Genomic DNA, 14,491 nt, shown 5'->3' with positions numbered 1-14,491 from the left:
ATACTTAACTGAGATGCTGGACAAAGGCCTATCCTTTTCATCAATTAAGATTCATGCCTCTGCCATTTCAGCTCATTACAATACAGAGCCACCTATTTTTTCTCATCCTTTACTAAGGCAGTGCCTCAGAGGAGCCAAAAACTTAAGGCCTCCAAGGAGATCACCAATACCTGCATGGGACCTCAATTATGTCATGGAAGAACTCACCCTGCCTCCTTTTGAACCAGACGCTACAGCTGACATTAAATTTTTATCTTGGAAAAACAGCTCTGCTACTAGCAATAACCTCTGCAAGACGAGTCTCAGAGCTACAGGCACTCATGGCTGTGGAACCTTTTATCATTTTCCATCCAGATAGGGTTTCTCTGAGGACAAACCCGACATTTATGCCTAAAGTAGTGTCCAGTGTGGCCCTTAACCAAACTATTCACTTGCCTACCTTTACCCAAATCCTCAGAATAAGGGTGAGAGACTTCTGCATTCTTTGGACATACACAGACAGCTGCGCTTCTACTTGGACAGAACCAAAGCTTTCAGAAAGACTGAGCAATTATTGGTGGCATATGCTGCAAGATCACAAGGAAGGGCTATTTCAAAGCAGACTATTTCAAAGTGGATAGGCCACTGCATTCGTTTCTGCTATTCACAACATGGCAAATCAGTGCCTAAGGGCATTAGGCCACATTCAACCAGAGCAGCAGCCTTCCTCAGAGGAGTACCAACCAAAGACATTTTAGAGGCTGCAACCTAGAGTTCAGTGGACACTTTTATAAAGCACTACCACTTACCACTCTACTCTAAATCGAGGGCAGGCTTTGCCACTGCAGTTGTGCAGGGCTTCATAGCCGCTCCTAATCCTATTAAGCTCCAGCCTCCCAACCTTAGCTTTGGGATTCAACCCAATTGTAATGACTGCAACAGTGAAACACGATGAACATAGTACAGTTGTGTACCTACCATAAATGTAGATGTTCAAGTGTATTCACTGTTGCAGCCCAGATTACCCACCTACCCATCCCCCTTATCTTTGCTGGAACGTATCTGTACTTCTCTCTTCTATACTACCTATGTGGTGTATTTGCTTGTAGATGAAGGAATAATTTACTTTGGTGCATGCATGCTTTATTGACATATTTTTAGCCTATGCTTTTGGGGGCACCTGACATCTGGGGCAAGGAAAACTGAAGAAAATGGCGTTGGCTGCATCTTTTATACCCCTGGCGCACTGATGTCAGGGAAGAGGCGACAGCAGCCGACGCCGGACCTAGACTTTGGAATTCAGGCCGACTGCGGGTAGCCTGCCAGCAGGATAACCCAATTGTAATGACTGCAACAGTGAATACACTCAAACATCTACATTTATGGTAGGTACACAACTGTACTTTCCCACTAATTACCACATCGATGGGAGCCCACTGAACACTGAAGGCATTTATAAGAGATTTGGGAATGCAGTTTGACAGCAACCCTCTTTTGAGCACCACATTGCCACTGTGGTCAGAAAGTACTTCTATGTGGCACATCTCATTATGAAGGGTTTTGCATCCAGGAAGAAAGAGATCATTGTCTCTCTCTATTCTTCCCTCATTAGACAAGTCATAGAGTATAATGCCTCATTTGGCATGTACATCACTAGACACCTGCAACAGCTGGAGTGGCCACAGAAGTACCTCACGAAGAGGATCCTAGGCATTAAACACATGTCCTACATGGATAGACTCAGAAGACTCCAGTTATTCCCCGTCTCATATCGCCTACTTTTACAAAGCCATGTCTGACCCAGCTGTGTTAGAAATGCTACATCTAAAGAAATCCCAATCCCTCCGCACCACACGCTCCAGAGACCTCAACTTCATTACCACAATCAACAGAACATGCTGGAGGGACAGGTTCCTCACCAAGAGAATGCCCATGCTCTGGAATAGACTTCCCATACATGTCAAGCAGAGCACCTTGCTGTCCCTCTGCAAGAAAAATCTTGATGAGTAGATGGGTAATAGAAAGTTCACCCCGGAGATCATTCCAGTGGCTCTACTTGATAGAGGTATTAGGAACTAACGTTGACCGTCATGATGCTAGGGCACTTCTATGGGCAAGGCTTGTAAAGACTCCAGGGCCATTAGTCTAGTGCACATCTATGAACCTATGAAAAAAAGCTCTCTTAAGGGAACAATCCTGGTTTGAACCCAGAACCTTCTTCGTGTTAGGCAGATGTAATCACCACTACACTGCAATAACCATAACTCCCTACATGCTTCACATTTTAAGTGTAAAAACCTTTTATGTCAACATCATTTACCCTTGTCTTCTGAAAATATAATGTTTTACAATTTCTGTGCTAATAAAAAACATTTTAAGTTTATAAACTCATTGAGTTCTGGTCTATTATCGGCACCAAGCCAGATTTGCTATTCAGCTGCTTTACATTCAAATAGTATATTATAATTATCATTTAAGCTGCTCACATTTACACTGTCAAGAACAAAAAATTCTAATTTTCTAAAATCCTGACATTCTTAGGAGTGTTTAGCTAAGGCATTATTTTCATATTTCTTCCTGATCACTATAGAGTATGTTCATGAATTCTCTTAACTAAGTTCCTTACAGTTCGGGTGAAATGCTCTTTATTTTATACCAGTGATATTAAACATATAAGGGAAGTGATAAGTAGGCACTGGAATATACTTATCACTAATAAGAAAATAAAAAGTATTGTAACTGGGAAACCCTCATTTAGGTACAAGAACAAAAATCAGTTAAAAGGCTGTTATGTCCATATAAAGACAACCTTGGTAAGCCAATCATATTTAGAAGGAATCATGCATACCCTTGTGGGGCATATAATTACTGTCAGTTCGTTGATACTAGTTGGGAATTTAAACATCCATTTACAAGGAAGGTGTACTTTATTAAGATTTCTGCCAATTGTAATAGCTCTAATGTTATTTACTTGGCCCATTGTGTAGTTTGCTGTTCATTTTACATAGGAAAGACTATAGAGAGATCGGAGAGATAGAATTAGGGAACATTTATATAGCATTAAGGGACAGAATGTGATAGGTGTATTAGCAAAACATGTTGTTAATACTTAGGTTCACCACACTTTTAAATTTATAGTGATTGAAAGTATTTCACAGAGTCAACTTCTTGGAGATATAGGTAATTGTACTGAGCTGACTTGAACAAAATAGGTAACTAGGCTGCATGCTGTTGGTGAAATGGGTATGAATGGACATGTTACATAGAAACCGATATAGAAAGCAAGACCATTATTCAAGTAACTATCAGTGCTTTTTAATCTTTTTCATTTTTATCCTTTAGACATATTTTATATATATATATATATATATATATATATATATATATATATATATATATATATATATATATACATACATATATATATATATATTTTTTTTTTTTTTAGATACATTTTTAGTTCATAGGTTCTTTGGGAAACACAAACCCTGCACCTTGTGTTTGTAAGGCAAACACCTTAACCATTAGGCCACTCTCCCAACCCCTTAAAAGTTTGATCCTCCCCAGGGAGACACACACGCAGTTGGCAAATGTATGATTCAAACCCCGACCTAACTACATTATAATACTACAGCAGTCTGCATTTACACGACACGCTATCATTTTATGGAGCAGCATCATAGGTAGTTTTTATCAGTATAATATAAACATAATCACTGTTATAATTTTGGATTATAGTTATGTTTTTAGCATCTTTAGCAGAGGTTGTATGTATATATAGTTATCTGACTTTCTCAGATTTGACCACTCACTTGACACATGTAGCTATATGTTAGTTATGATGTATTTTATGTTCTTTTTGTTTATGTTTTTGATTTATGGTGTGCTCTTAGGCTACATCATAAAGTTGCTTTTGAATGTTTTTTGTCCATTTTATAATGCAACTTTATATCTCATATGTTGTGTTTCTTAAGATTTTTATTCTATTTTTAGTATATAGTTGACATGACATCTTGCAGCTTTACAGTTATGATCCTTAGTATTTTCAGTGCTGATTCCCCTTTTATGTAGTTATGATGTTTATGTTTTATATAGTATGAAGTCGCTATTTTTTTAACATAGTCATGAAGTTGTTTTTATTATCAAACTATGGATATGACAGCTCTGTGGTAATTATGATGTACCCTATTATATTTCTTAGTTGTATAGGTCTGTATTTGAGTCAGCACATAGTCATATGGGTGGGTTGCCTCTGTAGCTTTATATGTCATGTTCATTCATGCTGTTTTGCCTATATATTTTTTGTTCTTGCTTTGTTTTTTAACTTTATATGATACTGATATTATTTTATCTGTTTTTTATGTCTTTACAATATATTTTACAATTTTTATATGGCCAGATTTTGATTATAATGTGTAGGAGAGATGTTTTATACGTTGCTTCATTTATTTTAATCATTGTATTATATAGAAAGGGTGTTCGCGCCTTTAAGATGTTCTTGTTATATGCAAAGGTTACAATGTTACATATAGAGTCGTGTTTTGAAAGGATCAGTTTGATTCGAGGTTTGATTTTTGAATAACTTTAATGATGAATGTTTGTAAAATATTTGGTTTGGTCTGAGGAAGCGAGCTTTGTACTCGTGAAAGCACTTACCTAGTTTCAATAAATTTTCAATTTATTTTACTCCGGCCGTGTGTTGGACAGCTTACTGTTTAGTTCTTTTTGTGTTAGTTTTTACTATAGATTGAGGTTATGCCATTAAACTGGGTTGGTCATTCGCCTACTTAAAATGTTGCATCATTCTTCTGCACCTTAGTCAGTCCCCAAATCAATGCCTTTGTCCTTATGCCCATATGATTATATGGGTGTGACAAGCATTTCGTGACAGTGGATCTTTGAGAGGATTTTTACAATGGATGAAAGTCATACACTGCTTTTCCTTTTTGTTGGCTCTGGAACTGGGCTTTGCATCCCTTTCAACTCTTCCTGGCATTACTTCTCTGTTCTAGCTGCATTGTTTATAGAAAGAAGAACATGAGGGATAAGCACTGCATCATATGCAGACCATACACATTAAATGGGTTTGATCTTGAAAGTTGTTGTTGGCTATAGATATTACAAGGAGGGGGCTAACTAATGTGAACTTTGTATGTGAAGACCTGCTACAGGAGTATTTTTATCTTTCTGCGTTTCTGGTGAGTACTGACATATCTGTTTTTTCTTGTACAGAATCTTCCTGAAAAGTCTTTAATGACAAACAAGAATGGTTATAAAGATTTCTAGATGGTGTATTGTGTATCCATTACTCTATTAAACATAGTTACAATTCCCAGACTTGATCAGTAATGCCTAGGAAGAAATTAAGGTATCCTTCTTTGCCATGACAGATTTCTTTTCTTTTCACTAGGATGAAGATCCTGAAACAAGTTGGATGCTGCTTGCAGAGGATGACCTTATTGCCCTTTTTTCACAGTTTCCATTTGACGAACTTTTTAAACATTTGCTTGGGATAAACACAAGAGGTAATACAGTCTGAGGCATTATCATTACCTTTTATGGTTCTGGGATGCATTTAAGAACATGTGTGCAAAAAATATTCACTTTTTGGTATCTGTCATGTTCATTTACCATTTCTAGTAATTAACATCTTTTCCATATCCAGGAAGTTATCTACCACAGCAGACCACATGCCAGCTGATGATGAAAATTTTTGCCTTTGCAACATCTGTGATGGAACTTCTTGCTGTGGGCCTGCAGACTTTTAATAGAGCTCGCTACAGGCAGTTTGTTAAACAAGTTGGACTAATGATGAGGTAAGAAAAGTAGGATACTGGGTTTTATTTTGCATCTTGGAAAGGAATTCAGCCATGTCCTAGCTGCATGGAATAGAGGGCTAAAGCTCTAACAGTGATTGGAAACATGGGTATTTGAGTAGCTGGCAAGGAATATACTTCCATTTGAGCATATATTTTGTATACTAAATCAAATATATTAATCTGACTTGTGCCACCTTATAATATCCCTCCAGATATATAAATTACAAACAACCCCATTCCCTTGCCAGTATTATTTTTTTCTGTTGCAACCTTTTGCTATCCCATAGAAACTCCTTAATTTCTTGTGTCGTATTTTTTTCCATTTCTAGTGTCTTAGGTGATGCATATGAGCCTGACTTACATAAAGAATCAGCAGGACCAAAAACATCTTAATCACTTGTATTGCATCAGAGTCCATAAGAAACAGTTTCCATGGTTGTAATCTTATTTAATTTCTTTAAGATTCCCTTAGCTGTTTGGATTAACAGATCCTCAAGTATCTCATCCTGCCATGATCCTACAAAAATCAGAAGCTCTATACCAAGTCATGTGTTGGAGCATAGTTCATTAGTATAGCTTTTGTTTTTGCTTCATTTACTTATATTCTGCTATAGCATTAAATATTTTAGTTTATCAAACAGAATGTTATGTCACGCCATGGGTTAATAATATATAATTTTATATTATTTGTAAAGAGCTATTTTCTTGTTAGTATTTCTCTATGTAAATCCACTTATGTTTGATTGTCTTTTGTCTCTGTTTAATGTCTCTAAATAAAAAGCAAAAGAGTAATTGTGAAAGCGGACAGCCTTGTGTAGTTCCTGTTGTAAGACTAAATGCTTTACGCAGCTCATACCACACTTTACTCCAGCTTGAACAGCTCTGTAGATGTTAAATATTAACGTTGTCCATGATTGTGGAAATCCACATACCTCAAGGGATCTTTTCATAAATTTCCTGTTCTCTCTCTCTCTCTCAAATGCTTTTTCAACATCCAGACCTGTTGACATTAATGCATTATTATTATTAGTATTAGTTTTAGTATTGTTATCATTAGTATTATTATCATTATTATTGCTCAGTGCATCCTTTTGAATCATAAAAGTTCTGTGAAAATTGTGAGATGTTTGTGTACCGTCTATAAATCCACACTGATCCAGGTCTGTTATTCTTTGTAATATCTTTGTCATTCTTTTTGCCAAAATAATCATAAATGCTCTGCAGTCATGATTTAGAGTCAAAATGAGTTTGTATGGGCCTGGAAAAAAGGGGGGGAGGTCTTTCTTTTTCTTTGGTATAACTACTAATACTGCTTCTTTCCATGTCAGTGGCACATCCCTCCCAGAAAAACATTGTTAAAAAGTAGCAGCCAAACTTTTATTATCGCCTGCTGCTTCGTTTTCCAGTCTTCTGGTGTAATTCAGTTACTGTCAGGGGGGTTTCCCTGTATTTTACTTTTTCATTGTGTCTTTAATTTCAGTTTCCTTTATTTTTGATGTTAATGCTCCTCTTCCTACTCCTGTTGACCAAGGAAGGTATAATTGTCTGAAAATGTTAACCATTTCCTGTGTATTACTCTCAACCTTTACATCTTGCTCATATAGTGTACCGTAACAATTCACCATTTAATGCATATTGTTCCGGGGACCACAGTAGAGCAGAAACATTAACCACGACAACCTTAAGTGGTTTGGTAGGACAAGAAGTCTGCTTGTGATTCTCTTGAGCCGTGTTAAGCATGCGTGCTCTGTATCATATCGTCATCCAGTGGAGGAAGGGAAATGAGTGGCAAATCTTGCTTTACCTTTTTCTGTGGTAGAATTGCTCTAGTTTTTTAGACTAGGGTAACTGCAACAGGTGTTAAGAAATTGGGTGAATAAGTTGCCAGAGGCTGGAGTGGTGCCCATGCAAATCTGGAGTCTGTCCTGCTAAAAGAGCAATTGCTTACTCATCTATTGGGAGACTAGAATGTGGATAGGACATAACATTTAAAAGAATGCCCATGCATTGCAGTATTGCTGTGGTGAGGACTCCACTGTCCATGGAGTTGCCCCATAAAGAAGGTAAGTAGTTATAACAGTGCTCATTCTGAGGGAGCTTGGCTATCTAATGTCATGGGGGTGGGGTAGAGAAATTAAAAAATAGAGCAGCTGTCGTATACATTGAGAGAATTGCACAGGAAGTGTGGGGGGGGGGGTAGTTGGAAAACAAACAGAAGCCACCAGATCCATCATTATGTACAACCTGAGTATGTATAAAGGAAAAGGGAAGTTTCTTTTTTAACAAACCTATTTAAAGTAATCCATTGCCTCCTTTTGCTTTTTTTTTTTTTGTCAGAGAGAAAACACAAGGTTAAAAAATGCTACAGTTTTAATATACAGTTTTGATGTGACTGTAGTTACGGAAGTTACATGGGGAAATTGTTCATTGATAACCAGTGATGAAAAACCTGGACAAATTTTTTTGGGAAACCCAAGATTTATTTTTAAGGGGGGGGGGGGGTCAAAATGTAAAATTATTATTAAAATGTTTTGGTCTGCATTAAAAACAACAGCTTAAGTACATGTAGCATATCTTGTAGCCAATGTCCTTACATTTATAGGTTCATAGGTTCATACTAGGCTCTCTGCCCTAGGGCATTTATAAGCCTAGCCAGAGTGTGTTTGGCTTTCGCCACCCATTTTAAATTAATTTTGCTATGCCCTTTTTCGAGGTTAGTATACTGTGCCTCTGTCTAACAGTGACACAGAAGTGATACCTGGGGTAAACCTACGATCATCAATCCACTCCTCAATATTCCTCTTGAAGAGAGTCAATGAGGGACTCTGCCGAACCTGGACTGGGATTTTATTCCAGAGTGAAGGGAGCCTCTGGGTTATGAATCTCTCCTTCCAGCATGTCCTATTTATTTCAGCGCTGAGGTTCAAGTCTCTCGAGCACGTAGCTCGATGGGATTTGGATTTTCTGAGGTGCAGCATGTCCATTAATTCCGGGTTGGACATGGCTTTATACATCAGGCACAGATCTACTCTGAGCAGCCGGTATGCCACTGAGTAGAGCTGGAGTTTCTTTAACCGGGCAGCATATGGCATCTGTTTGAGCCCTTTGATCCTCTTGGCGAGGTACTTTTGGGGTCTTTCCAGTTGCTGCAGGTGTCTGGTAAGGTACATCCCAAAAGGGGCATTGTACTCAATTATGGGCCTAATGAGGGATGAGTAAAGAGGCACGATGACCTTCCCTGATCTAGATGTGAATCCCTTCATGATTAGGTGGGCTATATAAAATCTTTTTCTAACCACTTTGGCCACATGGTTTTCAAATGAGAGATTGCTATCAACTTGGGTCCCCAGGTCCCTGATTACTTCTTCCGTACTTAATGGATTACCACCTATGTGGTAATTTGTGGGCACTTTGTTTTTGCCAAAGGGGATGACTATACACTTTTTCGCATTTAGCTTGAGGCCATGGCTCTGGCACCAGTTGTCTGTTTCTATGAGGCCCTTTTGTAGGATGCTTGTGTCAGCTGGAGAGTCTATTATGGCGCCTAGTTTGCAGTCATGTGCGAACTTGGTCAGCCACAGTCCTTCTGTGTTGGCCTGTACCTCCGAGTAATATATACCGAACAAGAGAGGTCCCAGGACACTGAGCCTTGTGGGATGCCACTTGTAACTGGTTTGGAGTCTGACATGGCTCCAACAATTCTAACCATGTGGGTTCTGTCCTTGAGCCAGTTTGCAACCCATCTAGTGACATAGGGGTTTATATTTAAGCTGGTGAGCTTATCTATAATGCCCGAGTGTGGTATTGTATCGAAGGCTTTTGCAAGGTCCAGGTAGGCTGTGTGGACCACCTTCCCCTCATCAATGGCCTTGGTGACTGTTTCAAAGAAATCAACCAGGTTTAAGAGGCAGGATCTGCCCTTAAAGCCGAACTGGGTAGGATCCAGTGTCTGTAGGTCCCCAATATCTTTATTTATGAGGTCCATGATGATCCTTTCCATAGCTTTGCAGACCAAGCTAGTCAGGCTTATGGGGCAATAGGATCCGTTGAGGCACCACCTTTGTGGAGAGGGACCACTGTTGCTGTACGGCACTCTTTGGGTACATATCCTGTAGTAAGGCTGAGATTGAACAGTAGTTTTATGTTTGGGTTTAGCTCTTCTTGGAGTTCATGTAGGACGCAGCCCGGGACACCGTCTGGTCCCATTGATGCTGTGTTTTTTGCTTTGGAGAGGGTGGCTCTTACCTGAGCATCTGAGATGTTGGGGGTAGCACTCTGCTGGGATAGATATTTGCCCTTTTGGTGGGGGGGGGGTTTGCGCTGAACCTGTCAGCTAGGATGTTGGCAATGTCTGTGTGTTCAGTGTATTTTTGGTCATTTTGGACCAATTCTGAGCATATCTGGGAATTCCCACCCAGGTTCCTAACATAACTAAAGAAAGCCTTGTGATTATCATTAGTGTCCTGTGCAATTTTTCTCTCAAAGCTGGCCTTAGACGATTTTATGAGTGCCCGTAGTTTTTTGCTAATACTGATCAGAGATGCCTTCCCTTTTTGGGATTTTGCTCTATCATGTAGTAGCTTCCTCCTTCTATTGTATAGTTTGTTTATGGCTGGGGTCCACCAGACAGGACACACCTGCCTTTGGAGGATTGGGTCTTGGTTTTATTTGGGATTGCATGATCCATGCATTCCTGAAGGTGTTCATAGAATGCGTTTATAAAGGATTCTGCAGTCTGGGCCATATTTTCTACAGGCCCGGGGGCTTTGAAGGATTCCACCTCGGTTTTGAGGAGTGTGAAATTTGCTTTAGAGAAGTTTTTCACTGTGGTTTTCTGGGCAGGGGGTGCGGTCGGGATGTGACTATCCAGTGAGATTAGTTTATGGTCTGATCTTATCAGTGAGGGATACACTTCTGGTCTGGAGCATAGAGCCCAACATGTTGGTGATATCAGGTCCAGTATGTTTTCCCCTCTTGTGGGAGTGGAAACAAGTTGTTCCATGGCATTTGACTTTATAAATTCTAGGAACCTTTGGGCTAGGGCGTTGGAGCTAGAGTAATGCTCCCAGTCTATGTTTGGGTAGCTGAAGTCGCCCAATATAATGGTGTTTGGAGAGACCTTCATATTTTCCAGTGTTCTCAGGAAGGCCGAGTGGGGTTCCTGGGTTTGCGAGGGTGGTCTGTAGCAGGCTATAAACTGGAAGGCAGTTTTACCCACTGTTAGTTGTACATGGATAGTCTCTGATGCTTCGTGCTGTGCCACCAACCTGGAGGTGTGGGTATCTTTGACGAATATTGATACTCCCCCTCCTTTTGTGGTTCGGTCCAAGTTTTGGGGCCGAAAAGCATGGTATGAGGTATAACCTGGTAGTGCTGGGGTGCTCTCGGGAGCCTTGAACCAGGTTTCTGTTACTGCACAGATATCGATGTTCTCCATGCTAAGGAGAGTTTCGAGTGCATGCATCTTGAGGTTTAGACTTCTGGCATTGAGTAGCATTAATCTTAGATGTCCTTCAAGAATGCAACTGCAGTCCTGACATATGGGTTGTCCTGCCTCAGGCAGCCCTTCGGTCGGCCAGATTCCAAAGTCTGGGTCCGGCGTCGGCCGATGTCGCCTCCTCCCCGACGGCAGAGCGGCTGGAGTATAAAGGCATCAGCCGACGCCATCTTCTTCAGTCTTTCTTGCCGCGCGGTGCCCGAAGCAGAAGCAGTTCGCAAGTGCCGGTCGGTCAGCTCCTGTGTTTTCAGTTACCAAAGTCATCTAAAAGCTAAGTACCCCATTGGGGAACATTTTTTCTTGCCTCAGCCGATGCCAGAACAAATTGAGAAAGTTAATAATTGTTTGTCTTGTGGTAAACAAATACCTCATAAGGACTTTCATTCTTACTGCCTCCCTTGCCTGGGCCCAGACCACGACGTCTCGGCCTGTGCCGCCTGTGCTTGCTTTAATAAGCGCACTCTCAGGCGCCGGGCAGAGTTTGCCGAAGACTTTTTTGGCGAATCTTACGCTTACAACATGCCGTCGGAACAACTGACAGAACAAACTACCAAAAATCGAAACAACTAGGACCGACATCCTCGGCCCGCGTCTTCCACCGATATAACGCCTAAGCCCTCCGCGAGTGCTTCGGTCCCTTCGGAAGTGGTAATTCAACCGCTCCAGGCCGACGACATCGTGTTAACTCTTCCCTCAGTCTCGGAGGCTACTCTGGTGCTGGTTGTTGATTTTCCTCTGGAAACCGAAGTTCTGGATTTACCCGACACCATTCCAGTGGACAAGGTTACCCCTGCACGTGGGGCAGCTAGGCCTCCGGTATCCATGTCAATCAAGGCCTTTGCACGTGCTAAGGCCGCCAGCCAGGCCAAGGCCCATCCCAAGCCTGCTTCTCAGGCTCCTTCTTCTGACAAGCAAATCATGTCTCTGGCTGCAGATCTTATTTCTCTTATTAGGGGGTCTTAGCCTCACCCAGGCAGAGGTTCTCAGCCACCTGCAGAAAAAAGGCCTAGAACTGAGCAGGCAGACAACCTCTCTTCAGATGAAGCCTCTGGGGATTCAGAGCATTCAGAAACCCAAGAGGAATCCTTCCAGGCCTATGAAGACTCTGATGCTGAGGAATCTATTCCCTCTGCCTCCCCTCCAGAGGATGTTTCTTTCGGTGAAGTCTTCCACTCCATGAGGGAGCATTTTAAGTGGCAGGGTCAGGAATTTTCTGATTCCAGGAAAAGGCTACGTACCTTCCTTAAGTTACCCCAGCACAGACCTTTAGCTATTCCGCCAGTTTTGGATGTCCTGGATGATGTTTTCTCCGACTCCAGTGCTTCCCTTGATTCTCTCCCTCCTGCTCCTGTCAATCCAGACCGATATTATAGGGTCCCTGACACTCACAAGCATCTCTTTAAGGCCCACTCTGTGGATCTAGAAACTATTTCACAGGGCCCCAAAGGAGTGGCTACCTCCTCAGCCAGGAATCCACTGCCAGCTGACAGGGAAGCAAGGTCCCTGGAGAGATGGGGTAAAAAAGTCTATACCTCTACCACCCTTGCCATGAGGTCTCTTAATTGCCTTTTTCATATGTTTCAGTACCAGGATTATTTACTGGATGATTTGCAGAAAAAGATAGCCTCTCCTGAGCCTATAGATAGAAAGGCATTGCAGGATTTGGTTCATAATACCCAGCAGGTTAGTAATCATTTCCTACAGTGTGGTTATGATGCATTGGAGGCTTCATGTAGGGCAGCTATGCTTGGTTGAAAGAACAGCCGTTGCCAGATCATGTTAAAGTAAAGCTCCTGGATGCACCTCTGGATAAACAGAAGCTTTTTGGAGCTAATGCTCAGGATGTGTTGAAATCTATTGAAGAGAAGGCAAAATCAGTTCAAACAGTAAAGGATTTCCTCCAGGTTCAGCCAGAATTGGCCTTCAAAGAATTGGTCCTTTCCAGACTCTGACAAGTTTCAAAGGGGAAAGAGCAGGCATGCACGAGGTAGAGGGCAATACAGAGGCTTCTACAGGGGACGCCAATGGCAACCACAAAATCAAAGAAATGGCACAGGTAGTACACCTGCACCACAGGGACAATCACAATGACTTACCTTTCACTCCACCTACCAAGGCTCAAAGAGTAGCACCTATAGGCGGAAAATTATCTCTATTCTCAAAAAACTGGCACATTATAACAAAGGACAGTTGGATTCTGGACATAATAGACAGAGGTTACAGGTTCCACTTCCTACCTTACCAACAGGACAAGGCATGCCAAACCTGCCACAAAATCAAAGGGCAGAGGCAATCATAGAAGTCTCAAAGCTGTTACAAATAAAAGCAATAGAGAAGGTTCCTCCTCAGGAACAAGGCCAGGGATTTTATTCAAGACTTTTCCTTGTTCCAAGAAAAGAAAAACAATGGAGGCCTAGATTGGACTTGTCCGTTCTAAATACTTTTCTCATGGTGCCAAAATTCAAGATGCTGACGTTACAGCAACTTCTTCCCATGCTGGGCAAGGGGTCTTGGCTGGTTACTCTGGACCTCAAGGAGGCATACCTGCATGTCCCTATCAGACACAGTTGCAGAAGATACCTCAGATTTCTTGCAGGAACAGAGCACTATCAATTCTCAGCATTGCCGTTTGGCTTATCTACTGCGCCCAGAGTATTCACGAAATGCCTGGCATCAGTAGTGGCACATTGCAGACTCCAAGGGATTCAATTATACCCTTATCTGGACGACTGCCTAATACAAGCAGACAGCAAACAGACCTTGATAAGACACTTGGATTACGTCATTCAATTGCTGCAGGCTTTGGGATACACAGTCAACATTCAAAAATCAAGATTACTGCCATCCCAAGAGATTATATTTCTAGGAGCAAAACTGGACACACAGCTACAAATGGCTTTCCTCACAGAGGAGAAACAAGAGCATTTAACAGCTTACTTCAGAGGCCTAGCAAAATTAACCCACCTGACCGCAAGGAAGACCTTGCAGGCCTTGGGGTTCAATGGCATCTTGCATTCTTCTAATCCCTCTGGCAAGACTACACATGAGAAAGCTGCAATGGTACCTAAAAAGCTTGTGGTCACAACACAGCCACAACCTAGAAGACATAATACCACTCATTCCATGCCTGCAAAGGGAATTTTTGTGGTGAGCTCAAGCAAGTCACTTAAACGAAGGCATGCTTTTCAACAAACCT

The 14,491-nt window shown here is 41.3% G+C and overlaps 1 protein-coding gene across 2 annotated transcripts in view; it reads left to right on the top strand.

Annotated features, from left to right (window-relative positions):
• The window catches only part of EPG5 (ectopic P-granules autophagy protein 5 homolog), a 2,535,958-nt gene that overhangs the window by 443,227 nt on the left and 2,078,240 nt on the right, over positions 1-14,491 (top strand). For both annotated transcript variants that reach the window (XM_044078183.1, XR_006365599.1), the window contains exons 8-9: positions 5,390-5,504; positions 5,645-5,795. In XM_044078183.1, the coding sequence (XP_043934118.1) occupies positions 5,390-5,504; positions 5,645-5,795 (266 nt within the window). The remainder of the gene's footprint in view (positions 1-5,389; positions 5,505-5,644; positions 5,796-14,491) is intronic.

The sequence above is a fragment of the Protopterus annectens genome, chromosome 1.part1 (assembly GCF_019279795.1).
Source record: "Protopterus annectens isolate FY-2018-M chromosome 1.part1, PAN1.0, whole genome shotgun sequence".
NCBI classification, from domain to species: domain Eukaryota; kingdom Metazoa; phylum Chordata; order Ceratodontiformes; family Protopteridae; genus Protopterus; species Protopterus annectens.
This window is presented reverse-complemented; position numbering and strand designations above follow the sequence as displayed.